At 39.4% G+C, this 26,395-nt stretch overlaps 1 protein-coding gene across 2 annotated transcripts in view; it reads left to right on the top strand.

Moving 5' to 3' along the window:
* Positions 1–26,395, top strand: part of EXOC4 (exocyst complex component 4) — an 815,814-nt gene that overhangs the window by 628,674 nt on the left and 160,745 nt on the right. Inside the window, exon 12 of one of the 2 annotated variants that reach the window (XM_060156642.1) lies at positions 14,877–15,013. The exons of the other annotated variant lie outside the window; for it this stretch is intronic. Coding sequence (XP_060012625.1) covers positions 14,877–15,013 — 137 coding nt within the window. The remainder of the gene's footprint in view (positions 1–14,876; positions 15,014–26,395) is intronic. 2 annotated transcript variants of the gene reach the window in all.

Below are 26,395 nucleotides of genomic sequence, written 5' to 3'. Positions count from 1 at the left end.
CCCACCTCTGAGTTCAGTGACGTCCGTCACACTGGCAATTCACTAGTTGTGAAATCGGCCGTGGTGGGAGTGTTTACAAATGGAAACTAGCAAATATTACAAACTGGGACTCCCTCAGCTCCCTGAAGAGCAGGTTGCTAACCATTTACCAGCACATGACCAGTCAGGCTGTTCTAGTCTACTGCTGCCAGCGTTCCAGTCACTGATGACCTTGAGCCATGTCAGTTACCATTTATCTTCAAGACGGCAACACTCTTCCACTAGCATGGTCATGCCTGCCATACGTGTCTCTGCTCCTGTGAACATCAAGCCCAGATTTTTACAATGTCTCCATAGCTACTTTGAAGCTGCCCTTCCCTGCATCCTTCTCATTCCCAGTGAATCAGTTGTTCATTTCTCTCGTTCCCCCTCTGTTTTCCAGCTCCCTTCCCCTTCTACTTCTCCTTATTCTTCTTAAGAACAAGGGCTCCGATGCCAGACTGGCTGGCCTCGAGTCTGGCTCCACCATTCACTAGTTGTGTTACCCTGGGCTTTATGCCTCAGTTTCATCATCTGTCAAGTGGAGATCATAGTACTATCTGCCTCATAGAGTTACTACGGTGATTAAATGAGTTAATAATTTTAAAAGCACCTAGAATAATGCGTGGCATATCATAAGAAGTATATGCGTATTTATTTAAGAGAATAAACAGTTCCAGTTGCTATCCAGCCCTTACCCACAGGCTTATTGTGTGGTAGAAAGTTTAAGACAGAAAGGAGAATAGCAAAAGGAACACAGGAGAATAAAAGAAGAGGAAGAATGGCCTGGGGTTATAACACAGGATTAGTAGCTCCAGGGAACTAGGAAAAGTGTTAATGAAATAACCTGGAGAAAAGGTGGCGATCAGGAAGGGAGACAAATAAATAGGAAGAAAAACAGTTACATTTCACAATAATCTGCAAAGATTAAAGTGTATAAATATAAACGTTTTCTATTTTATTTTAGATATACAAACCAAGAAAATTAAGGGATACTTTATAATGCATAGAAATTTGCCATTTTAATTTAAGCAATGAAACCAATTTTGCCCCTCTTTCTAGGTAGAAATTTGGTTGTCACATACTGAAGGTACTTAGGCTAAATCAAATTTGTATTGAACAAGAGCCATGGAGACCGAGTGAGAGATATATGTCCATATCTATGAAAAACGCAAGCCTAGGAGCCCCGTACTCATTTGTCTGACCATCTAGAAATCTCTAGTGATCTAAGCATTTAATTTTACCCTCATTTTTAGAACAAAAGGGAAACAATAAAAGAAGAAAATGGGCAGCAGGGACATTCCACTTTTCATTAAAAAAGAAAATCTTAGTGATAAAAGGAGCAGAGAGTTTAAAAGAAAAAAATGAGAAACCATTAAAATGATTTGAATGCTCTGTCTATATTTTGCGGTAGGCTCTATTGTTTTCAGTTACATGGGAACAGTGGTAATTTTATGAACCGTTAGAGTTTTCTTTCGAAATTATATCTGTATGTTCTTAAAGTGCCTCCTAAGTTACCCACAGTAAGAGGCTGTTGAACGATTTTATTATTCCATTTAGTACTTTTGAATTTTGTATTCATTTCATATTGTAAGAAATTTTATACCTACAACCCAAAGATAAAATCATGACAGCTGAATCTTTGTGTGCTTAATTCCTCCTACTTTTTAAAACACGTGAGTCTGTCTCTGTTCTCCTCCTTCGTCTCATAAGAGACTCCAGAATGAATACAAAACCCTGGTTTGGTGGATTGATGACTGCCCACCCCCCGAGCCCAAAGCCGAAAACAATCACCACAGTTGAACATTGTCCCTTAGCATCTATGGCTCATCAGACATAGTGACCTGTAAAACATGTACTCTGTTAATGATACCCAACACCTCCCTCCTAGAGCTGTGGTCCCCAAAGCCCAATCCACTAACCTGGGTCAGCCAGTCCAAAGTGGCATCCACAGATAATGGGTAAAGCCAGGTCAGTGTAGTGGGCGTGGTAATGGGGGGATGGGGTGTAGGTGAGTATGTGAGCGAGAGAGAAGATTTTTAAGTTTACTTTTGGGGGAAGAACCGTCCTTTTTTTCTGATATTATTTTCCTCCCATTTTTTGGTGTTAAAATAGTCATACTTTTATCATACTTCTGTAAAAACAGTGATAGTGTAGGTGATCTGTTTTGGTTTTGTTTTAAGCATCGTAACTTAGCACCATACAAAGTTGGATCTGTGTTGATCCATTTATGTTTCCTGGCTGCTGAAATCCTAAAGTCTAGAAATTATTGTACACATAAGTGTTGGCTGTATCTTTCCCAGTGGCGTGGGCGTTTCCTGTGTGAAGAAATTCTCTTAGAAGGAAATACATCAAAGCTTCGATATTCTGATTTTTAACCACTAACTGTTTTTTGGACTCAGGAGAAAAGCTGCTTCCCTGGGCAGTGTGGGTGGTTCTATTACTGTTCCTTTCATGCAAACTTTGGCGGGATGCCATTGAGTTGAGTTCAACAGATGCATTTCGGTAATTTCTAATCTTGTATAGGCACAAATAATGTGCTTTGATAACTAAAATCTAGGATAAGTGTGAATGACTCATCTCCTAAACTTGGGAAAATGAGGTAAAGCTCAAATTGACTTTACGGTGGGCAGGCTGGAGATGCCACCATGGGTCATGAAGACTATCACACACCCCTTGCAAGTGAAGAAAAGAGAGTAACTTGTTCAGTATCCCCAAAGGCAGTCAGTGTTACAACTATGTTTGCAGCCCAGGTCTCCTGATGCACGGTGATGTGATTTTTGCCCAGTGGTGCGTACTGTTTTGCTCAGCATGCAAAGGTCACGTAGAACGGTTAACTTTATCGAATGAGCTGGAATGCTGGTTTTACAACAGCCAGTTTTGTTAAAAACAAGATCTTTTTGAAATTCATGAGCTCTTCTCAAATAGTCCCTCCCAGTATAAGTCATAACCGAGTGGGATCTCTACCCTTGAACGAATTTCCGCTTGCACGCTTGCATGCTTCCTCACATACTTTCTCCCCCAAATAATTCCATATGTTCTCGTTTCCTGGAAGCCAAGCTCCCTCCTCATTCTCCTCCTCAGAGGGCTCCGGCTCTCACTTCTGAGATGCCTGAGTAACTGAGGCTGAAACGATTTGGAGGCAAACTTGTCAGCATAATTGATGATTATATGGTGTGAGCCACCAAAGACAGGTGAGCCTGCACAGAGTGGAACAAATGTGTGTGCAGTGGAACAAATGCCTGTATCTCCCACTGGGTTCAGCCAGACTTCCTCCTCTGTCATGTTGACTTATATATTTGTAGCTCTTCCCTAATGAATTGTGCCCCATTGTGGGTCATTGCAACCTCCTGCTGGGGAGACCTTGCCTTTGCTAGGAGAAAGAATTGTAAAGGTTCTGCTCTGTGAATTTCCAGGTTGGTTTGTCTGTTGGTGCTAAGTAGAGTGACTGGGGACAGGTAATCTTTAAAAGGGCAAAATAATCATGTAATAGGCTTGAATAATACCGCTACGTCAAGAAGGGTTTCTGTGAATGCAGGTGCTTTGCAACTCGACAGAAAGTAGTCCGAGTTGAATGAGAACTTGAGAAATATAAACAAATACAGGCATTCAAGACCACCTTTGTTGGCAGCTTGGTGTTCTCAAGCTCTTTAAAAACCTCTTTCGAACTGTTATACTTGTTGCTTGAAACTGCTTTAAATGTTAGACTTGCTAAAAAATAGGGATAATGACTGCTCTACTTTCTCACAATCTGTTGGGATATTGATTGAGATATTTATGAAGTACTCTGAGTTCTCAGGAAGAAGGGTGTTAGAAAATGCAATGGTGATGATGTTGGCAGGGCATGGAAAATTATGCGAAAATATAATTTCAGAAAGATAAGTTTGAGACAGTTTGAATTATTAGCCTGAGCCTGTCTGGCAGTCTCATGTCCTTATGTCCAAACCTTTTGTCTTAGGTATCAGTTTTGGGTGGTTTAAGAGGGCAGGATATCAGGAAAGTGTGAAGAGATTAGAGCCCTTGCTGGCTTAAAACTGTCACTGAAGAGTCTCTTGGCTGCTGGCATTGGAGTGACCTGTGCCTCCAGATGGCTGGTCATCCCGGAGAGCCTAGGACCAGGAGGGTCCAGTCTTTACTTCCTGCCCTAACTCCATCCCATCCACTTGCTGAGCTCCTTCACAGCTTCCTGTAAACCTGGTTCTGGTCTCACCAGTCGCAATGCTGAAACTGTCATCTGAAGGTCACAGTAACCTTCCAGAATCAGTCCTCATCACCTCGACTGTGCTGCACCGGGCATTGTGGAATGCCTGGAAAAATTAACTCATCACTTAGCACTTCTGTGTTTTTTCTGGAAGCAACTAAAAATTCAGGCTGCCTGAGTTCAAATCCCCACTGGAATTACAGCTTTCTAGTTGTGTGACCTTGAACAACTCTTTGATTTCTTAGTGTTGGGTTTCCCCAAATAGGAATATCAAATAGGAATAATAGTAGCCATCTTATAGATAGTAAATACATATTATATAAATAAAATGTATTAGGGAGTTAAATGAGATAATACATAGTAGATGTTCAGTAAATGTTGGCTAGATTGACAGATGGATGATGGGTAGGTAGCTCATTCTAATGTTCACATTTATATTATAATATACATGCTATTTATATTTGCTGGTATATCCAAAATAAGACAGGAAACCAGGGTACAGTATTTGAGTATTTTACCTTTGTTAATCAAGTCAAGAAGGGGCTAGAATTTGATTATCTTTGAGTGTATGTTTTCTATAAGTTTATATTTGTTCTTTTTCATGCCTTTTTACTTTTATGTGGCTTCCTGTTATTAATTTTTTCTTTGAGTAAATTACCTTAAAAAATAAACTTATATTGGTTGGGTTAAGGAAAAGAAAGTTCGGGTTTTTTTTTTTTTTTTTTTAAATGTGTATCGACTGTAGAGCATGGAATAATATTGGGTCCTTTGAACAGAAAGAGAATGTTTCAAGATGTATAACTGGGAAATAAAATTCCTGGGGAGACTATGACCTGGAGTAAGTCTTCCATTGGAGGTTCTTATTTCTCCATTGGAGGATTTGTGAGTGGCTGGTTTATTTCTTAAAAGTTGGAAGCCCTTACACTACCTCTCTTACTTGAAGCGCTTCTCCCTTAGCTTTTCTAGTACTTGTTTCTAGTACCTCTGTCAACCCCCATGTGCCAGCCAGGTCCATCTTCGCCTGACACCATTTTTGCCAGGAGAAGGCACAGTATGGGGTAGTAAAGAGAACATTGAAATGGGAATCAGAAGACCTGAATTCTTCTTTTTTCCTTTCAAATCTCATTTCTTTTTTTTTTTCTTACTGTTTTTAAGATTTTCCTATTTATCCTTGGTTTTCAGCAATTTGATTATAGTGTGTCTCACTGTAGTTTTTGTCATCTTCTGTTTGATATCTGTTGAGCTCCTTGGATCTGTGAGCTTATAGTTGTCATCAGATTTGGGACTTTTTCTGCCCTCATTTTTTTCTGCCCCTCCCCACCTGCTTTGGGAGTATCAGTTGCACGTATACTAGGTTGCTTGGTGTTGTCCCACAGTTCACTGACTCTCTCTTCCATCATTTCCATCTCTCTTTCCTCTGTGTTTTATGTTGGATAGTTTGCATTGCCATGTCTTCCGTCTCTCTTCTTGTCATGTTCGTGTTTTCCTCTGTGTTCTTGAACATAGGAGCATATTTATAACGGTTATTTTAGCCTCCTTGTCTACCAGTTCTGTTCTCTGTGTTCTTTCTGGGTCTGTTTCTCTTATTTGGTGCTGGACGTGTAATTTAGGTGCAGCATCGGATGCCGGATTCTGTTGTAGTCTTTTAAATATTGCTGAGCTTTGTTTCGGACACAGTTTATGACTTAGAATTATGCCATTTATTTCAAGGTTTCCTTCTAGGATTTGTTAGACATGTCGACGTGTCCAGGGCAATCTTTAGTCCAAGGTTAACTTGGCGTCACTATGGTGCCAGTGCCTTTCTAGGACTCCAGCAGATCTATTGGGTGTCCCACTCCAGCCGGTGCGAACATGAACCACTCCCGTCTCTGTGTGAACTCTGGGAATTCCACCTGCTCTTTCCAGGTAGTACTTTCACCAGCCTTGCATGTTTCAGCTCCACAGGCACAGATCAGAACTCAGCCAGAGATTTGAGGGCACTCTTGATGATCTACAGAGATCTCTCTCCCTCCCTGGATCTCTCTCCTTCTCCCTCCTTCTCCCCTCCCTCCTTCCTCCTTCTCCCCTCCCTCCTTCCTCCTTCTCTCCTCCCTCCTTCCTCCTTCTCCCCTCCCTCCTTCCTCCTTCTCCCCTCCCTCCTTCCTCCTTCTCCCCTCCCTCCTTCCTCCTTCTCCCCTCCCTCCTTCCTCCTTCTCCCCTCCCTCCTTCCTCCTTCTCCCCTCCCTCCTTCCTCCTTCTCCCCTCCCTCCTTCCTCCTTCTCTCCTCCCTCCTTCCTCCTTCTCCCCTCCCTCCTTCCTCCTTCTCCCCCCCCTCCTTCCTCCTTCTCCCCTCCCTCCTCCCTCCTTCTCCCCTCCCTCCTTCCTCCTTCTCCCCCCCCTCCTTCCTCCTTCTCCCCCCCCTCCTCCCTCCTTCTCCCCTCCCTCCTCCCTCCTTCTCCCCTCCCTCCTTCCTCCTTCTCCCCTCCCTCCTTCCTCCTTCTCCCCTCCCTCCTTCCTCCTTCTCCCCTCCCTCCTTCCTCCTTTTCCCCTCCCTCCTTCCTCCTTCTCCCCTCCCTCCTTCCTCCTTCTCTCCTCCCTCCTTCCTCCTTCTCCCCTCCCTCCTTCCTCCTTCTCCCCTTTCTTTGTGCAGCTCTCTCCTCTCCACTATTTTGCCTCATAAAACTCTAGCTACCTTAACGTTCCAAAACTCCCAAGTTCTATCTCAGCTCAGCAAGGCTTCCAGGCACTGTTTAAGTATCACCTTCCTGCATTACGGCCTGGAAACACCAGCTGGGGCATCCATAGGGCTCACTTCATTTATTTTCCTTCTCCAGTGTCTGAAAACTATTGCTTCATATATCTCCTCTTGTGTAAACCAAGACCTCAAGCTATTTTATACCAAAATACTTTAGTATTACTTCTCTGCAGAGCAAGAGCATTTTCTTATCAAAATAACATTATCACTGTTACCAATGTTAGCAGTTAGTTCTTAATATCATGTAATATCTAGTCCATTTTGAAATTTCCCAAATGTTGCAGAAATGTTCTTCTCAACAGGTTTGTCCAAACTAGGGTTCCATCTAGGACCATAATTGTTACGTGGCTTAAGAGAATTTGACTGTGGATAGCAAGTTGCTTTCAGCTCTAGAATTAGGATTCTGAGCTCCACTACCTAATACACTGCGCTGCTTCTCTCCATCTGCAGGAAAAAGCCCTCAGCTTGTCACTCAGGCCTTCCACAAGCTGGTTCCCCACTGTCCAGTCAACCCTTTCTCATCCTCCAACCACCCTTGACTTCTCTGTGCTATTTGTGACCAGCTCACTCCTCATCCCCAGGCTTTGCCTACCTCTTTTCTCTAGCCTGAAATACCTTGTTCCTTCCTTTCCATGAATCCAAACCTGACCCGTCCTCCAGATCCCAGTTCAGGCTCCCCAACTCCTATTCTCCTCCATTGTCTTTTGCACTTTCATCTCTTGGAAAACCACTTGTTTCTTGTTCTGAATGATGTTATCCCAACTAGATTATCATTATCCCCTGGGAAAAGAGACCATGCTTTATACCAAGAACATTGCTTGGCAAGAAAAGAAGTACTATAGCTGCTAATTTTGTTGCTAATATACTTCTGTCTCCCTCCTAACATGTAGCACTATGTAGTTTGCAGGATAGTAACCTTAAAGTGCTTTTGAATTATGTGTGTGGTATGTGTGTGTATGGGGGGGGAAGGGTGGAGTTGGAGATATTTCTTACAAGTGCTAATGCTCACCTATTCGTTGATTTATTTCTCCTCTCTGGGTTCCATTACATATCAAAGGGAATTGATAACCTGTCCATAGAGTTATATTGATTTGATGTATATAAGTCAACAAACATTCTTTTATTATTTAGTGTTAGCTTGGGAAACAAAGATGCCCTTGGGATTTCATAGTCTAATTAAGCACAACTGTTGTATACTTCTTTCCCCTTCCCTGCTATTTTGTTTTGCTCTGAATATGAAGTCCCAACCTCCTAAATAAACCTCATAAAAAGCCAGCTGTACTTATAAGATATATTAGGCACAGATTTTATTCAACCATAAATGATCCTCTACTCAAAATGTTAAAAATAAATATTATTTGTAATTTACATCATATGTATTTTCCAAGTTTTCACTTGGCAAATAAATTTTATGACCACTTTTGTGAATTCTAAAGGGATATAGTTTTTCTGATTGCCCAAAATTTGACCTCATATTTTCTTTGTTTAAGCCTACGTATAAATTCTACCTAGCGCTTGAGGCTGCCAGAGCTCTGAATATATTTCCCAGTTGGTTATATAAGTGTATTTGTCTTTTTCTGAATGGTAGAATGGAACCTTTTGAAATTATCTTCCTACACTTGGAGTGGATCATCTAGTGATTAGTGACATCAGATTGGATTAATTTGTTGTCTTTTCTTGGTGGGAAGGAGATATTCGAAATATTTAGGTGTCATGTATGTATATGTTGTAAAAGGACCCTGAGGATCTAGCTTCGTACTGCTTCTCTACACACACACATGCACACCCTTCATCCCCAGCCATGAAGAAGCATGTGCAATTCCCCGAATCCCACACCACTTCATGTTCATGCTCCTCCATCTGCCAGAAGTGCTTCCCTCCCCAGTCTTTGTCAATCGACAAGTTGCTATTTATCTTTCTGGACTAAGTTCAGTTGTAACTTCCTCTTTCTCAGGACTCCCTCCACCCCTTCGACCCCAGTTCAATTAACTCTTTCCTCCTCCGTGCTTCTATTGCCCAATATACAGATGCCCAAGGTAGCAGCACCTATGAGCCTTTATTGTCCTTGTTTGTGAACTTGTGTGTCTTCTGCTACTAATATCTAAGATGGCAGGAGGGCAGGAAACTTGTCTCATCTGGCTTTTGATCTCCTAAGTTAGCCTAGTATTTGGCATAGAGGACATATTTGCTTAATAAATCTGTATCTATTTAATCAATTCGTTAAATTCCCAGCTCTTTCCCCACAAAACGTCTAAGCCTTCTCAACAGTTCTCATCTATAGCAGTGGTCTATGGTAATATTGCCAACAGTACTGCTACATCTTCACATTTTAAAAATATACCCTAAGTGAAAACCATTATAATGGAAGACTTACACACTCACAGATGGTATTCTCAGACAAATTTTTGAAGGGGTGCCTATTCATTTGTGTGATGGTTGGACATAAATTGTTTAAAATTGAGATTTAACATGTGTGCACGTAACCACCGACCAGATGTCCCTCCCAGTCCCCCCTCCTCTCTTGCAGTGGGTATTAATCTGGGTTCTCAAGTGAAACAGAACCATCTCTGGGGGAGATGGCTAGATAGATAGATATGTTCTAGGTGTTTCTAACAGGAGGACCTAATGAAGGTTAGGGAGAGTCTTCCCACACAAAGGAGTTTTTAGCTGAGACCTGAAAGATAAGAAAAAGTACTCTAGGAAAGGAAGACAAGGGACAGAACTTTGCAGGCAAGCACAAAGCCCTGAAATGAGAATGAAGAACTGAGGCAACGCCACGTAGCCAGATGTTAGACAAGCAAGAGGAAAATGGCAAATAGTGAGGCTAGAGGGGTAGCTAGAAGCCATGCCATGAGGGGCCCTATGGGTTACATGAAGAATATGGGGCCTAGTGCATTAAAGAGCTTTAAGTTGGTAGAGACATAATCAGATAGAACTTTAACTTTTTTCTTTTGATGTTAAATTTACAAACTGTGAAGTGCACCAATCTCAAGTGCAAAAATTTTTTACACATGTTTTTACTCGTGCAGTAGCTACCCACTCAAGGTATTTCCAGCACCTGGAAGGTTCTCTCCTTCCCATTCAGGACCCACCGCCTCCAAGGGTAGCCACTGTTATGACTCCTATCACCAGAGATTACTTTTGCCTGTTTTTGAACTACAGTAATGACAAAACCATACAGTTGTGCTGCTTTGTGTCTGAATACTTTCACTCGGCATGCACGTCCATGTCACGTGTAGTAATGGTTCATCCTTTTTCCTTGCTCTGCAGTATTCCGTTGTATGAATATACCACAGTTCATTTGCCCATAAACTATTGATGGACATAAGGACCACTTTTATTATTTTTTTAAACTATTATAAGTAGAACTGCTATGAGAACTTGTGTTCATGTCTTTTTGGTGGACATAAGCACTCATTTCTGTGGGAGACATAACTCTTCTTGTCTTTTAAAGATTCATTTTTTCTTAAGGATTTTTTTTTTTTTTTTTTTGGCTGCACTGGGTCTTCGTTGCTGCATGTGGTCTTTCTCTAGTTGCGTTGAGCGGGGGCGACTCTTTGTTGCGGTGCGCAGGCTTCTCATTGCGGTGGCTTCTCTTGTTGCAGAGCATGGGCTCTAGGTGTGCGGGCTTCAGTAGTTGTGGCACGTGGGCTCAGTAGTTGTGGCTCGTGGGCTCTAAAGCGCAGACTCAGTAGTTGTGGCGCACGGGCTTAGTTGCTCTGCAGCATGTGGGATCTTCTCGGACCAGGGCTCGAACCTGTGTCCCCTGCATTGGCAGGTGAATTCTTAACCGCTGGGTCACCAGGGAAGCCCAGACATAACTTTTTAAAAGATTACTCAGCTTTTGAGGTGGAGGATGATTAGGAAGAGCATAGACATGGCAGTTTCCTCAGTCACCAACCCCCTGGATGCATAGTCTTTTACCAGTTAGCTTATTAAAGGAGCAAACCCATTCAGAATATTTTAAACATCACGCAAATCAAAATATAGATAAAAAAACAGAAAGCAAAATTTCCTTTTGATTTCTGTCATTACTGTCATTGTTGTAGTTGTTATCGTTTATGGCCAACCACAACGTAGAGCTGATGGTAATTGGAAGGACAATATGGAATGACAAGTTTTGGTGACTTGTAGTTGGATGTGTCCCCATAAGCAGAAACGTTGTAATCGTCAGACATTCGTCAAGCCCTCTCCCTCCACAGTTGCTGGTGTATATGTATGGTGTAGTGGGGTGTGTCTCAAGTGGCGAATGGATTTACTCTATGTTTTCTTTCAAATTCTTCCTAAAGTAGTTTTCCAGGACCCTAGGTTCTCTGCAGCGTCTCTGAACCATCCCTGATTCAAGGGCTAAAACAGCACACATACAGAGACTGCATTTTCCAAACTAAAGTTTTATGAGTTTGTACTTCCTGAATTGTGTGTGTATATATATTTATGGATTTCCCTTATAGAAAATAATACAGTCAAGTGAAATTAGGAATGTTTTGGTAGCAAAATCTAAGACTTTTAGTCGTAATAAGTGTTCAGTCTTTAGAGCCATGGGAATTAAGGTACAGTAATGTAGTAACAAAGAGGCCATGGTCTGATTCCACTTTACCAAATCAGGCTTTTGACCCACTATTTTACATTAAAATTATACTCTAAATCTGTCTTTTCACTCTGTTCTGAATGTGCATTAATTCATCTAATAAACATCTTTCAGCACCTTCAGTGTGCCAAATACCTTGCTACTAGGCAGTAGAGCTATGAAGGTATAGTCACTGATCAAAAGGATTTTGTAGTGTGACAGAAGAGACTGTAAATAAAGAAGTGAACCAGTAGTTGCCATACCCCATTAGGGCTTGGGCTAAATGGACAAGGTCTTCAGTGTCCAATCATCTTCATTCATTCATTCATTAAAATTTTTAAGTTCAGAACCAAAGAGCTGGTCCTTATATACTGTCCTCTTATTTTAGATTGCTGATATATCCCTGTAAGAAACTTTAGTTGTTTATTTTTCATAGCAGTGGTTTTTTTTTTATCGTCTCAGCTATCCTGGGATATTTTTTCCTTTTCTCATTTTTCATGTCATGCTCAGACTTATTACCTGGTAATAGGTTGCAAGAAATGAGAATTGAGTTATTTTTAAACAAATATCAATCATTCGTGATATGTTTAATAGAAAGTATAATGAATAAAATCAGGGTTTTACTTACTATGAAGTCATTATAGTCAACATTGGCAATTCCCCAAATTAATAATGAGACAATAAATCATTTGTGATACCAAAGGGATCAAATAAATAAAAGCAGGATTGACGTTGTTAGAAATTTGATATTTTCAGTATTTATCTGTCAGAGCCACTGATTTGGAAATTGTTGTAAATTCTTGGAAAATGGAATCTTTTTTCCCCTATAAAAATATGCATCATTTGGCAAACTACAGTGTCATTTTCCTTGAAGAGAATGTAGTGATTGATTATCCAGAGTGCTACCATGACAAGGTAAACCAACCAAATAGCTAGAAAATTGTATATAATCATATAGCATCACATAAGCTAATCATTCCCTGCAGGTACTTCCTGTTTACCCCCAAAATCTTTATCTCCAGGGGATATTCCTCTGTGCCTACAATCTCCCCTTCCTCTCCGACTGTCATCAGCACAGTTCTCATCACCCAAAAACACGGGCATAAATACAGACCAAACTGAACCACCCAAAGAGACTTCCAAATGCAAAGATGCCTGTATCTAGTATCCCTCACATTATTTATATGGGTTGGCATTATTAGTCCTGTTTCTTTGATTAGTAGTATTGTCCTGAAGATCCTAAGAAATTATAAAACAAGCAAAGGAAGGGAAGGATGGGAAGGTTTTAGAAAATAAGAACACCCGTCTCACTTTTGAGAAGTTGATACTCTAATCAGGAAGAACAAACACACCTAAGATGACCTGGAACAGTTACACAATATTCCCCAAGTCTGCGAGCACCAAGACACCGATTGAGCGATGAGGGCCAGTAGAGTAGAGGAGCCATCAAATTATCCTTGGTTACCAGAAGGCTAGATGGAGCCGTCAGAAAGGAAGGGGCTACCCAAAACTGCCCCAGAGTTGATTATCAGTAGCGTAATTGGGAATAGAACCAGGCCCTTTCTTTCAATAATCTGAGCAATTTCTTTGTGCTCATCTTCCCTGCAGTGTTTGTCAGATTTCAAACGGCTTTTGTTAGGATGGCTGCACTCTACTCTCCTTTATTAATTGCTGTCCACGTATTGTAGGATATCCTGTGCTCTTAATCAGGATGAGGATTTTTGATTCTTCTTAGCAGCATGGGGACATGTAGCTAAGCAGAATCAATTCCTGTCACTCACACACAAACACAGAGGAACAGGATTATGGATCAGGGTGAAGCTGCAGTGCTTTAATCTTAAAATCAATACAGAAAAGGAAGTTGAACTTGTGGGGATTCTATAGAGACTGTAATTTGGTTTCCTACGCAGTTGCCTTACACGGTATAACTGCTCCTTCCTTTTCACCTTCTGATTATTTTACTTGGAGTGTGGGGAGAGGAGAAGGAAAGAAGAAACCTCTAGAACCAAATAGTCCTGAATAAGCATGCATATGTAAGCTCGTAGCTCAAACTGATCCTCCGTTGTGTTGAGAAAAGCTGTACATGTTTATCCATTCTTTTTATGTTTAGAAGAAAAAAAAAGCTAACCCAAATGCTGTACCCCATAGTCTGTATTTAAGCATAATAAAATGCCTTTGATTATTTCAAAAGTTAGTGTCAGGCTGGAAAAAATATTTTTAATGTTTACTTTTATGGCTAAGTCTACATTGCTTATGGAATTCTATATAAATAAATACGTATTCATCAAACCAGTTATTGACCAAAGGATTCCAAGCTTCTAAGCATGTGATTAATATTTACTCCAGTGTAATTGTGCTTCTTTCAAAAGAGGCATGAACTAATGGTTTAAACAACTCTGTCTTTTCTTAACCAAAGATTTAGAATTTATTGAATATGCCTCTTTTCAGATATAACACCAGTTTGCTGCACAGTACTATCAGTGTCTAAGATGGGCTTATTTTTTCCCTTGGATATTCCTTTAATTCAGTTTAAAAACATGTCTGAGTCTCTTTGGACACTGCTTCTACAGTGACAAAAACAACAAGAAATACTATGATCTCATGAGAAGAGTTTGAGGCAGAAAGGTATAGCTAAAAGAGCAAAGTCTGGAGCCCTTGCTTTGTTTCTTTCTTTTTCTAAGCCTGTTTCCTCCTCTTTACACTGGGGATGATTAAGGGATTCAGCCGATAGGTAGGTGCGTTGAGAGGATTAAATGACATAAAGCATGTACAGTGCCTAGCTCAGCTTCACACTTGTAAGAATCTAATAAGTGTTCATGATTATCATGATTATTCTGTGAGTTTCAAGTGAGGTAACATATGCTGTATATGTGAAAACATCCTACAAGCTGTAAGGCACAATACAAATGTTAGTTGTTATTCTTAATAGATTGATGGTTTTGAAACTTTAAAAAACAAATCCTAGAAGGCTTTTTCTTTATGCTGCCTGTCACGAGTCCCTCATCTCAAAGTATAACCCTGGGGGTGATAAATCAGGCTCCAACTGAATATGCATTTTCTTTCTTAAAAGCCGCAGAGATATCTTGTAGATGCCAAGAATTCCATGAAATCAATAGGAAATTCCCTGTCCTGTGTCCTTCCATAAAAAACACTTTCTCAGGTCTTTGGAAGATTAGCACTATGTAAGATACTTATTTTGTTGTTGTTTTTCAGGAGTATTTTTAAATGTCACATCCTTCTAGGAAAGCTCAAGTGTCTTAAGTGATCACATCCTTTCAGTAGCCCTTCCTTGTCGTAAACATTACTCGAGTCAAAACACTCATGAGTTTCTTTGTCCTCTCTGTGTTCTTTTCCAGAGCACAATCATTGTAGAGAAGACAGTGCAAGACCTCATGAACCTGATGCATGACTTGAGTGCCTATTCGGATCAGTTCCTCAACATGGTGTGCGTGAAGCTACAGGAGTACAAGGACACCTGCACTGCAGCCTACAGGTAGAGCTTCTGTTGGAAGCTAAGCAACATCAATTCAGAACTTGACCTTTGGGGTGGTGGCTGATACTGCGTTTATAGCCTAACTTTCCGTTATTGTAGAAAAGGACCATCCTTGAGTTTGTCAGGAGGCCTGATGAGAACATGTGCCAAGGAAATAGTCTCCTAGACACACGTATAGTCATCCAGCAGAGGGAATGGAAGGTACAAAGGGACAGAGCCGCTTAGGACTGCCTTTGGGTGGCTTAGATGAAGTGTCAGCCTTGATTTTTATGAAAGTCTAGAATCATAAGATGTGTCTTCCTCAAGGAAATTCTGGATCTTGATTAGCCCCTCTTGTGATTCTAAAAGATCTTTAAAGTAAAGCAATTTTGAACTCTTAGTAACCCTTAATAATCTATAATATGATTTCTTTTTAGTCTGTCCAAACGTATTCCTCCTGATGTTTGACCTATAGCCTTCCTACTGTCATGAAAGGATGGTTACCCTGTTTAGCATCAATGGAAATGAAAAATCATTGTTATGAACTTGAAAACCTTTAGTTTTCCCTCTGATTTCTTTTCTCTGAGTTCACAAATCTCTTTGAGCTTGTGGAAAAGATCATAGCACTTCTTGTAAAAAGGTAATAATAGGAACAAATTATGGTCTGGTTGACAAGACATGAAACAATTAGAGAAGAAAAGAATGTATAATAAAATAGTAAATTTTATGTGATGTATAATTAAGGATAGATGGGTACAGTATAGTATATCATCAGGTACTACTTGTACAATACAGACTATAAGAGCAGAAGGAATAAAACACGAAAAAGAGTGACAGGCTGATTGGAGTCAGGAAAGATCTCACAGAACGTGAGTTAGGTTCTGGACCTTAGAAAGATGGGTAAGATTTAGGGAGGTGGAAAGAATAAACAGGGGCATTGCAGGGATGAAGAGGAAGCACAAACGTAGTTGCCTGGTATTCAGAGGGAGATTAAAGGAGGAGGAGGTTTGAATGGAACAGAGTTCCTAGGAGAAGGTAGTAGGAAGTAATGTTGAATAGGAAAAGTAAGACCATATAACAAAGGATCTTAAAAAATAAGACTTGGGGGGCTTCCCTGGTGGCGCAGTGGTTGAGAGTCCGCCTGCCGATGCAGGGGACACGGGTTCGTGCCCCAGTCCGGGAAGATCCCATATTGCTGCGGAGCGGCTGGGCCCGTGAGCCATGGCCCCTGAGCCTGCGCGTCCGGAGCCTGTACTCCGCAACTGGAGAGGCCACAACAGTGAGAAGCCCACGTACCGCCAAAAAAAAAAAAATAGTAAGACTTGGAAATTTAGATGTTGACTAGAGATGATAAGGAGCCATTATAAGTAAACCAGGGAGCAGTGTTCAGGGAAGATTAATCTGGCCAAGGAATATAACATAGATTAATGCTTAACCTCCTTCACTCCTGCAATAAGTAATATTTATCCACAGTTACAAGAACCAAATAAAGAAAAGAAACTCAGAGAGATGCATTCCCAATAATATTTTACTTTTTTTGTTCAATAATTATTCATCAGGAATGATAATACTTTTAGGTTAAAATCATACACATAATCAACAAGTGTGCTATATGCAGTTGTGCACCAAATGATAATTCTACTGACACTTCAAACAAAAGATATGTTAACATTTAGTCTTTTGGTAAAGAAAATTTTAATTTAAATTTTTTAGATTTTAATTTGTACAAATAATTTATTTTTTGCAGAAAACTACAAATAGAGTAATGGTAAAGTACTTTAAAGCATAAAGATATATTCCAATAGGGTAAAACTTGGTGAGGAAATGAAATAGAAATAATAACCGAAAGAGAAAAATGAAAAATACCTAACCATTAAAAAAGAGCTTATTTTTGTGTATTTTAAATGTATCATGGTAGATTTCAAATCCCTATGGCATTGAGATTCTATTGATTACGCTTAAAATAGTGATTTAAAGAGTCAATATTTATAATGTGCCAAAATTTAATATTTTGTAACCATTAAACTCATGCTAAAAAAAAAAAAACTAAATTTCAATTTTAAAATGTGGGAAAGAGAATATAGTTTTTCAAAATTCCTTTAAGAGATACCCAAACGAAAATTTTAAAAGCCACTGCCCTTGTGTTAGTTGTCTAAGAGTGGAATTTCTGGGCCACAGAGTTAACTCCAAAATGGTTGTACGAATGTCACATCTACCAAATGACAGTCAAATAACATACTTTAAAAATTTACTTTTACTTTAACCTGCATTGAATTTTAAGCTTTTTTTTTTTTAAAGCAAGGCATGTCTTCTTTTTCTTATATTTCATTAAGGGCAACCCATAATTTCTAACAAGTAATAATGCCAGTGAGTATTAATTATAATGGAGATGTTACCTCACCTGCCCAAGATATAGCAAAATTGACAATAGACTCTAAGTCCCACTGATGGTCATTTATATATTATTGTTGTTCTTGTTATTTTGAAAGAAATCTTTTAAAAGTTTGTATAGCTTGGCACCTTATTGATTGTAGGTGACCTTTTCCTCATTTATGATCCTGCCTCACAACAAGTCAAGTGACAGGAAGCTTACTAAACCCACAAAGCAGAGTGGTCACCGTTGAACAGTTTCTTGTTTTGAAATGATATTCAGATTGGACATAGTTCTTACTTCTGTAGTGATTCCAAATCAGTTTCATCCTTACACACGAAAACCCTTTAAATATGTGAAGATGGCTATCATGGTCCATTTAGTAGTTTTGTTTTGTTTTGCTTTTCCCCTAGACAGAACATCCTTGGTTTCTGATACATCCTGGGTCTGCAAACCATCCCACTCTTCCTTCTCTGTTACCATTAGTCTGGTAGTATCTATCTTAAAAAAGGAGTACTCCACTCTGAGCCCAATGTTCCAAGTGTGCTCTTGTTCTTCAGCAAAACCACTGCCTTCTTTGTGCAGGACCCAGTGCCAGACACACATCATTGCAAGTGAGTGTGTAGGAATAAAGAAGTCCATCAGTTACAGGTTATACCTTTAATGAGCTTACGTCCTTGGTTGAGGATAGAAAGGAAAATAGGGGACAAAGAAATCAGACATGTATCCACAGCATCAATTTATGACAGAAAATATGGTAAGATAGGTAATGATGACATGCTCTAGGAGGAAGAAATTACTTAAAGAGGACAAGAGAGGTTTGGTGAAGGTTACAAACCTAGAGTTTGTGAAGAATGAGGAGGATTTAGACAGGATTAAAACTGGAGGAGCTAAAGGAGTGAAGGAACCAGAACAATGTCAAGGTGGTGGGGAAGAGCAGGAAAAGGATGAGCAAGTGATGAATGTTTGGGTTTTGGAAAAGATGGCTAAGCCAAAATGGAGGCTTTTGAATGCCAGGCTTAAGGAACGTGACCTTTCAAAGTTCGGTAGTGGGAACCACTGAAGGTCAGTAAACAGGGAATTCCAGGGAAGACCTGTGCTTTAGGGAGATTTTTCTGAGCTTTGTGTAAAATGGATTGGAAAGGCAAAAGTGTGGAGGTGGAGGCGAGAGAGGCAGAGAGTGCCTGAATTAGAGGAGAGGCGGGGGAAGCGGAGGGGAAGGGGCAGACCAAGAAACGTAAATTAAGGGGCATGGCCACTGGTTGGCTGTAGGGAATAAGGAAATATAAGAAGAAATAGTAGCTGAAATTAACCTTATCTTTTCTAAGCTATATTTGCAGGGATTTTTTTTAACTTAAATTCAAGATCTCACATGTAGCCGTTAAATTTAATGTTATTTTTAGCTCATCATTTCAGTCTATTGAGATATTTTTGAATCCTCATTCTATCATCAAAAAATCATAGCTATTCCTTCAAATTCCATGTCATTCTTCATTTTATTAGCAATCTTTTTGTTTCTTTGTGTGTGTCATTTTTTAAAATGTTCAGCAGGACAGGGCTAAGTTGAGAGTTTTGGGGGGCATACGTCTTGAGACTTCCTTTGAGATTGATGACCATATATTACTCAGTACTTCAGGGGTTCATATGTTTTTCTTTATTTTTTTTTTCCACTCCATAACTTTTAGTATATTTTTTAACATCTTTACTGGAGTATAATCGCTTTACATTGTTGTGTTAGTTGCTGCCTTATAACAAAGTGAATCAGCTATACGTATACATATATTACCATATCTCCTCCCTTTTGCATCTCCCTACCACCCTCCCTATCCCACCCCTCTAGGTGGTCACAAATGACCGAGCTGATCTCCCTGTGCTATGCAGCTGCTTCCTACTAACTATCTGTTTTACATTTAGTAGTGTATATATATCAATGCCACTCTCTCACTTCATCCCAGCTTACCCTTCCCCCTCCCCGTGTCCTCAAGTCCACTCTCTACATCTGCATCTTTATTCCTGTCTTGTCCCTAGGTTCTTCAGAACCATTTTTATTTTTAGATTCCATATATATATGTTACCATACAGTATTTGTTTTTCTCTTTCTGACTTCATTCTGTATGACAGACTCTAGGTCCATCCACCTCACTACAAATAACTCAAGTTCGTTTCTTTCTATGGCTGAGTAATATTCCATTGTATATTGGAATATACATCTTCTTTATCATCTTCTTTATCTTCTTTATCCGTTCATCTGTCTGTGGACACTTAGGTTGCTTCCATGTCCTGGCTATTGTAAATAGTACTGCAATGAACATTGTGATACATGTCTCTTTTTTTTTTCTCACACACACACACACTGTATTTTATTTTTATAAGAGATAAACTGACACCAAGCATTGTAAATGGATGACCACAACAAAAGCAACACTGATTGCAATTACCAAACACGAAACACACTCATACTGTGTCATAATATTGACATTCAGTCCAGGAATCCTCCACTGTAACAGCTCCTTTACTTTGCAGTGAAAATTGATTTGTATATTTTTTGCCTCTGAGTCCTTGTGGGATTTTTTTTTTTTGATTCAAACAGAAAGTCACAAAAATTATAATCATCCTCATCAGTTCACTCAGTCCCATGTAATTAATTTTTTTATCTTGATCTTTTGTTAGCACTTTTATGAATTCATCAGTTTTCCATTAGAGTTCTGAAAATGCTTATTCATTCAGTTCAGCAGTGTAGTCAGTTACCAGAAACCTGTACTTGTCAGAGTCTTTTCCATGAATTCCTTGAAGATGAAACCCTTTTATAGGAACATTTTTGCAAAACCATCAGAGTACACCCAGAACTGTCTGTAAATGACGAAAGACTTGAAAGTGACCACAGTTAAGGATTTGATGAAAGTTCATAGTAATGCAATAGACAAGGAAATTTAGTTATTTCTGAGATATACATTTTAAAGTAATAACTAGAATTATGACTTATAACATTATACCAGAACATATAAGATTTTTAGAAATTTCATGTAGTCTCTGAAACATTTATATTAACATATTTACATACAAATAACCCAAAGAAAGATTAGTATTAGTTTTGTGTTTGTTTTTTTATACTGCAGGTTCTTATTAGTCATCAATTTTATACACATCAGTGTATACATGTCAATCCCAATCGCCCAATTCAGCACACCAACATCCCCACCCCACCACGGTTTTCCTCCCTTGATGTCCATACATTTGTTCTACATCTGTGTCTCAACTTCTGCCCTGCAAACCAGTTCATCTGTACCATTGTTCTAGGTTCCACATACATGCGTTAATATATGATATTTGTTTTCTCTTTCTGACTTACTTCACTCTGTATGACAGTCTCTAAGTCCATCCACATCTCAACAAATGACTTAATTTCATTCCTTTATATGACTGAGTAATATTCCATTGTATATATGTGCCACATTTTCTTTATCCATTCATCTATCTATGGACACTTAGGTTGCTTCCATGTCCTCGCTATTGTAAATAGTACTGCAATGAACATTGTGATACATGTATCTTTTTGAGTTATGGTGTTCTCAGGGTATATGCCCAGTAGTGGGATTGGTGAGTCATATGGTAGTTCTATTTTTAGTTTTTTAAGGAACCTCCATACTGTTCTCCATAGTGGCTGTGTCGATTTACATTCCCAGCAACAGTGTAGGAGAGTTCCTTTTCTCCACACCCTCTCTAGCATTTATTGTTTGTAGATTTTTTGATGATGGCCATTCAGACTGGTGTGAGGTGATACCTCATTGTGGTTTTGATTTGCATTTCTCTAATGATTAGTGATGTTGAGCATTCTTTCATGTGTTTGTTGGCAATCTGTATATCTTCTTTGGAGAAATGTCTACTTAGGTCTTCTGCCCATTTTTGAATTGGGTTGTTTGTTTTTTTGATATTGAGCTGCATGAGCTGCTTGTAAACTTTGGAGATTAATCCTTTGTCGGTTGCTTCATTTGCAAATATTTTCTCCCATTCTGAGGGTTGTCTTTTCATCTTGTTTATGGTTTCCTTTGCTGTGCAAAAGCTTTTAAGTTTCATTAGGTCTAATTTGTTTATTTATGTTTTTATTTCCGTTTCTCTAGGAGGTGGGTCAAAAAGGATCTTGCTGTGATTTATATCACAGAGTGTTCTGCTATGTTTTCCTCTAAGAGTTTTATAGGGTCTGGACTTACACTTAGGTCTTTAATCCATTTTGAGTTTATTTTTGTGTAAGCTGTTAGGGAGTCTTCTAATTTCATTCTCTTACATGTTGATGTCCAGTTTTCCCAGCACCACTTATTGAAGAGGCTGTCTTTTCTCCATTGTATATTCTTGCCAGCTTTATCAAAGATGAGGTGACCATATGTGTGTGGGTTTATCTCTGGGCTTTCTCTCCTGTTCCATTGATCTATATTTCTGTTTTTGTGCCAGTACCATACTGTCTTGATTACTGTAGCTTTGAACTATAGTCTGAAGTCCAGGAGCCTGATGCCTCCAGCTCCGTTTTTCTTTCTCCAGATTGCTTTAGCTATCCGGGATCTTTTGTGTTTCCATACAAATTGTGAAATTTTTTGTTCTACTTCTGTGAAAAATGCCATTGGTAGTTTGATAGGGATTGCACTGAATGTGTAGATTGCTTTGGGTATTATAGTCATTTTCACAATGTTGATTCTTCCAATCCAAGAACATGGTATATCTCTCCATCTGTTTGTATCATCTTTAATTTCTCTCGTCAGTGTCTTATAGTTTTCTGCGTACAGGTCTTTTGTCTCCTTAGGTAGGTTTATTCCTAGGTATTTTATTCTTTTTGTTGCAGTGGTAAATGGAAGTGTTTCCTTAATTTCTCTTTCAGATTTTTCATCATTAGTGTATAGGAATGCCAGAGATTTCTGTGCATTAGTTTTGTATCCCGCTACTTTACCAAATTCATTGATTAGCTCTAGTAGTTTTCTGGTAGCATCTTAGGATTCTCTATGTATAGTGTCATGTCATCTGCAAACAGTGACAGTTTTATTTCTTCTTTTCTGATTTGGATTCCTTTTATTTCTTTTTCTTCTCTGATTGCTATGGCTAAAACTTCCAAAATTATGTTGAATAATACGTGGTGAGAGTGGGCAACCTTGTCTTGTTCTTGATCATAGTGGAAATGGTTTCAGTTTTTCACCATTGAGAATTATGTTGGCTGTGGGTTTGTAATATATGGCCTTTATTATGTTGAGGTAAGTTCCCTCTATGCCTGCTTCTGGAGAGTTTTTATCATAAATGGGTGTTGAATTTTGTCAAATCTTTTTCTGCATCTATTGAGATGATCATATGGTTTCTCTCCTTCAGTTTGTTAATACGGTGTATCACATTGATGTATTTGCGTATACTGAAGAATCCTTGCATTCCTTGGATAAACCCCACATAATCATGGTGTATGATGCTTTTAATGTGCTGTTGGATTCTGTTTACTAGTATTTTGTTGAGTATTTTCGCACCTGTGTTCATCAGTGATATTGGCCTGTAGTTTTCTTCCTTTGTGACATCTTTGTCTGGTTTTGGTATCAGGGTGATGGTGGCCTCGTAGAATGAGTTTGGGAGTGTTCCTCCCTCTGCTATATTTTGAAAGAGTTTGAGAAGGATGGGTGTTAGCTCTTCTCTAAATGTTTGATAGAATTCTCCTATGAAGCCATCTGGTCCTGGGCTTTTGTTTGTTGGAAGATTTTTAATCACAGTCTCAATTTCAGTGCTTGTGATTGGTCTGTTTATATTTTCTATTTCTTCTTGGTTCAGTCTCAGAAGTTTGTGCTTTTCTAAGAATTTGTCCATTTCTTCCAGGTTGTCCATTGTATTGGCATAGATTTGCTTGTAGTAATCTCTCATGATCCTTTGTATTTCTGCAGTGTCAGTTGTTACTTCTCCTTTTTCATTTCTAATTCTGTTGATTTGAGTCTTCTCCCTTTTTTCTTGATGAGTCTGGCTAATGGTTTACCAATTTTGTTTATCTTCTCAAAGAACCAGCTTTTAATTTTATTGATCTTTGCTATTGTTTCCTTCATTTGTTTTTCATTTATTTCTGATCTAATCTTTATGATTTCTTTCCTTCTGCTATCTTTGGGGGGTTTTTGTTCTTCTTTATCTAATTGCTTTAGATGTAAGGTTAGGTTGTTTATTTTAGATTTTACTTGCTTCTTGAGGTAGGATTGTATTGCTATAAACTTCCCTCTTAGACCTGCTTTTGCTGCATCCCATAGTTTTTGGGTTGTTGTGTTTTCACTGTCATTTGTTTCTAGGCAATTTTTTGATTTCCACTTTGATTTCTTCAGTGGTAACTTGGTTATTTAGTAGTGTATTGTTTAGCTTCCATGCGTTTGTATTTTTTTACAGTTTTTTCCTGTAATTGATATCTAGTCTCATAGCATTGTGGTTGGAAAAGATACTTGATATGATATCAATTTTCTTAAATTTACCAAGGCTTGATTTGTGACCCAAGATATGATCTATCCTGGAAAATGTTCCATGAGCACCTGAGAAGAAAGTTATTCTGTTGTTTTTAGATGGAATATCCTATAAATATCAATTAAATCCACCTTGTTTACTGTGTCATTTAAAGCTTGTGTTTGCTTATTTATTTTCATTTTGGATGATCTGTGTATTGGTAAAAGTGGGGTGTTAAAGTCCCCTACTATGATTGTCTTACTATTGATTTCCTCCTTTATGGCTGTTAGTATTTGCCTTATGTATTGAGGTGCTCCTATGTTGGGTGCATAAATATTTACAATTGTTATATCTTCTTGGATTGATTCCTTGATCACTATGTAGTGTCCTTCTTGGTCTCTTGTAATAGTCTTTATTTTAAAGTCTATTTTGTCATATATGAGAATTGCTACTCCAGGTTTCTTTTTTTTTTTTGTGGTACATGGGCCTCTCACTGTTGTGGCCTCTCCCGTTGCGGAGCACAGGCTCCAGACACACAGGCTCAGCGGCCATGGCTCACAGGCCCAGCCGCTCCGTGGCATGTGGGATCTTCCCGGACCGGGGCATGAACCTGTGTCCCCTGCATCAGCAGGTGGAGTCTCAACCACTGTGCCACCAGGGAGGCCCTCCAGGTTTCTTTTGATTTCCATTTGCATGGAATATCTTTTTCCATCCCCTCACTTTCAGTCTGTATGTGTCCCTAGGTCTGAAGTGGGTATCTTGTAGACCACATATATATGGGTCTTATTTTTGTATTCAGCCAGTCTATGTCTTTTGGTTGGAGCATTTAATCCATTTACATTTAAGGTAATTATCGATATCTATGTTTCTATTACCATTTTCTGAATCATTTTAGGTTTGTTATTGTAGGTCTTTTCCTTCTCTTGTGTTCCCTGCCTAGAGAAGTTTGGTGGAGCTGAATTCTCTTAGCTTTTGCTTGTTTGTAAAGGTTTTAATTTCTCTGTCGAATCTGAATGAGATCCTTGCTGGGTAGAGATCTTGGTTGTAGGTTTTTCCCTTTCATCACTTTAAGTATGTCCTACCACACCCTTCTGGCTTGCAGAGTTTCTGCTGAAAGATCAGCTGTTACCCTTATGGGGATTCCCTTGTATGTTGTTTGTTGCTTTTCCCTTGCTGCTTTTAATATTTTTTCTTTGTACTTAATTTTTGATTGTTTGATTAATATGTGTCTTGGTGTTTACTCTTTTGATTTATCCTGTGTGGGACTCTCTGCGCTTCCTGGACTTGATTGCCTGTTTCCTTTCCCATATTAGGGAAGTTTTCAACTATAATCTCTTCAAATATTTTCTCAGTCCCTTTCTTTTTCTCTTCTTCTTCTGGGATCCCATAATTCAAATGTTGGTGCATTTAATGTTGTCCCAGAGGTCTCTGAGACTGTCCTCAATTCTTTTCATTCTTTTATCTTTATTCTGCTTTGTGGTAGTTATTTCCACTGTTTTATCTTCCAGGTCACTTATCCATTCTTCTGCCTCAGTTACTCTGCTATTGATTCCTTCTAGAGAATTTTTCATTTCATTTATTGTGTTGTTCATCATTGTTTGCTCTTTAGTTCTTCTATGTCGTTATGAAACGTTGCTTGTATTTTCTCCATTCTATTTCCAAGATTTTGGATCATCTTTACTGTCATTTCTCTGAATTCTTTTTCAGGCAGACTGCCTATTTCCTCTTCATTTTTTGGTCTGGTGGGTTTTTACCTTGTTCCTTGATCTGCTGCATATTTCTCTGTCTTCTCATTCTGCTTAACTTACTGTGTTTAGGGTCTCCTTTTCGCAGGCTGCCGGTTCATAGTTCCCGTTGTTTTTGGTGTCTGCCCCCAGTGGCTAAGGTTCGTTCAGTGGGTTATGTAGGCTTCCTGGTGGAAGGGACTGGTGCCTGTTTACTGATAGATGAGGCTGGATCTTGTCTTTCTGGTGGGCAGGACCACGTCCGGTGGTGTGTTTTGGGGTGTCTGTGAACTTATTATGATTTTAGGCAGCCTCTCTGCTAATGTGTTGGGTTGTGTTCCTGTCTTGCTAGTTGTTTGGCATGGGGTGTCTAGCACCGGAGCTTGCCGGTCATTGAGTGGAGCTGGGTCTTAGCGTTCAGGCGGAGTTCTCTGGGAGAGCTCTCGCCGACTGATATTACATGGCCCTGGGAAGTCTCTGGTGGTCCAGTGTCCTGAACTCAGCTCTCCCACCTCAGAGGCTCAGGCCTGACAGCCAGCCAGAGCACCAAGACCCTGTCAGCCACACAGCTTCTGGGAAGTCTGAGGTCTTCTGTCAGCATTCAGTAGTTGCTCTGTAGGACTTGCTCCACATGTAGCTGTATTTTTGATGTATTTGTGGGGAAGAAGGTGATCTCCATGTCTTACTGCTCCGCCATCTTGAAGGTCCTCTCTCGTCACACAGATCAATCAAGGAAAAGCTTGAAGGCAGATTTAGGGAAATCTTCCATTACTCCTGTTGCTAGAGGATCCACATTTCGTCTGGAAAGGACATAAATCTGGCAGTCTCACTTCTGGCCTAGCCCATCCACCTTTTTTCTCTTTGTGCTTAGTC

This window comes from Lagenorhynchus albirostris, chromosome 8 (assembly GCF_949774975.1).
Source record: "Lagenorhynchus albirostris chromosome 8, mLagAlb1.1, whole genome shotgun sequence".
NCBI lineage: Eukaryota > Metazoa > Chordata > Mammalia > Artiodactyla > Delphinidae > Lagenorhynchus > Lagenorhynchus albirostris.
This window is presented reverse-complemented; position numbering and strand designations above follow the sequence as displayed.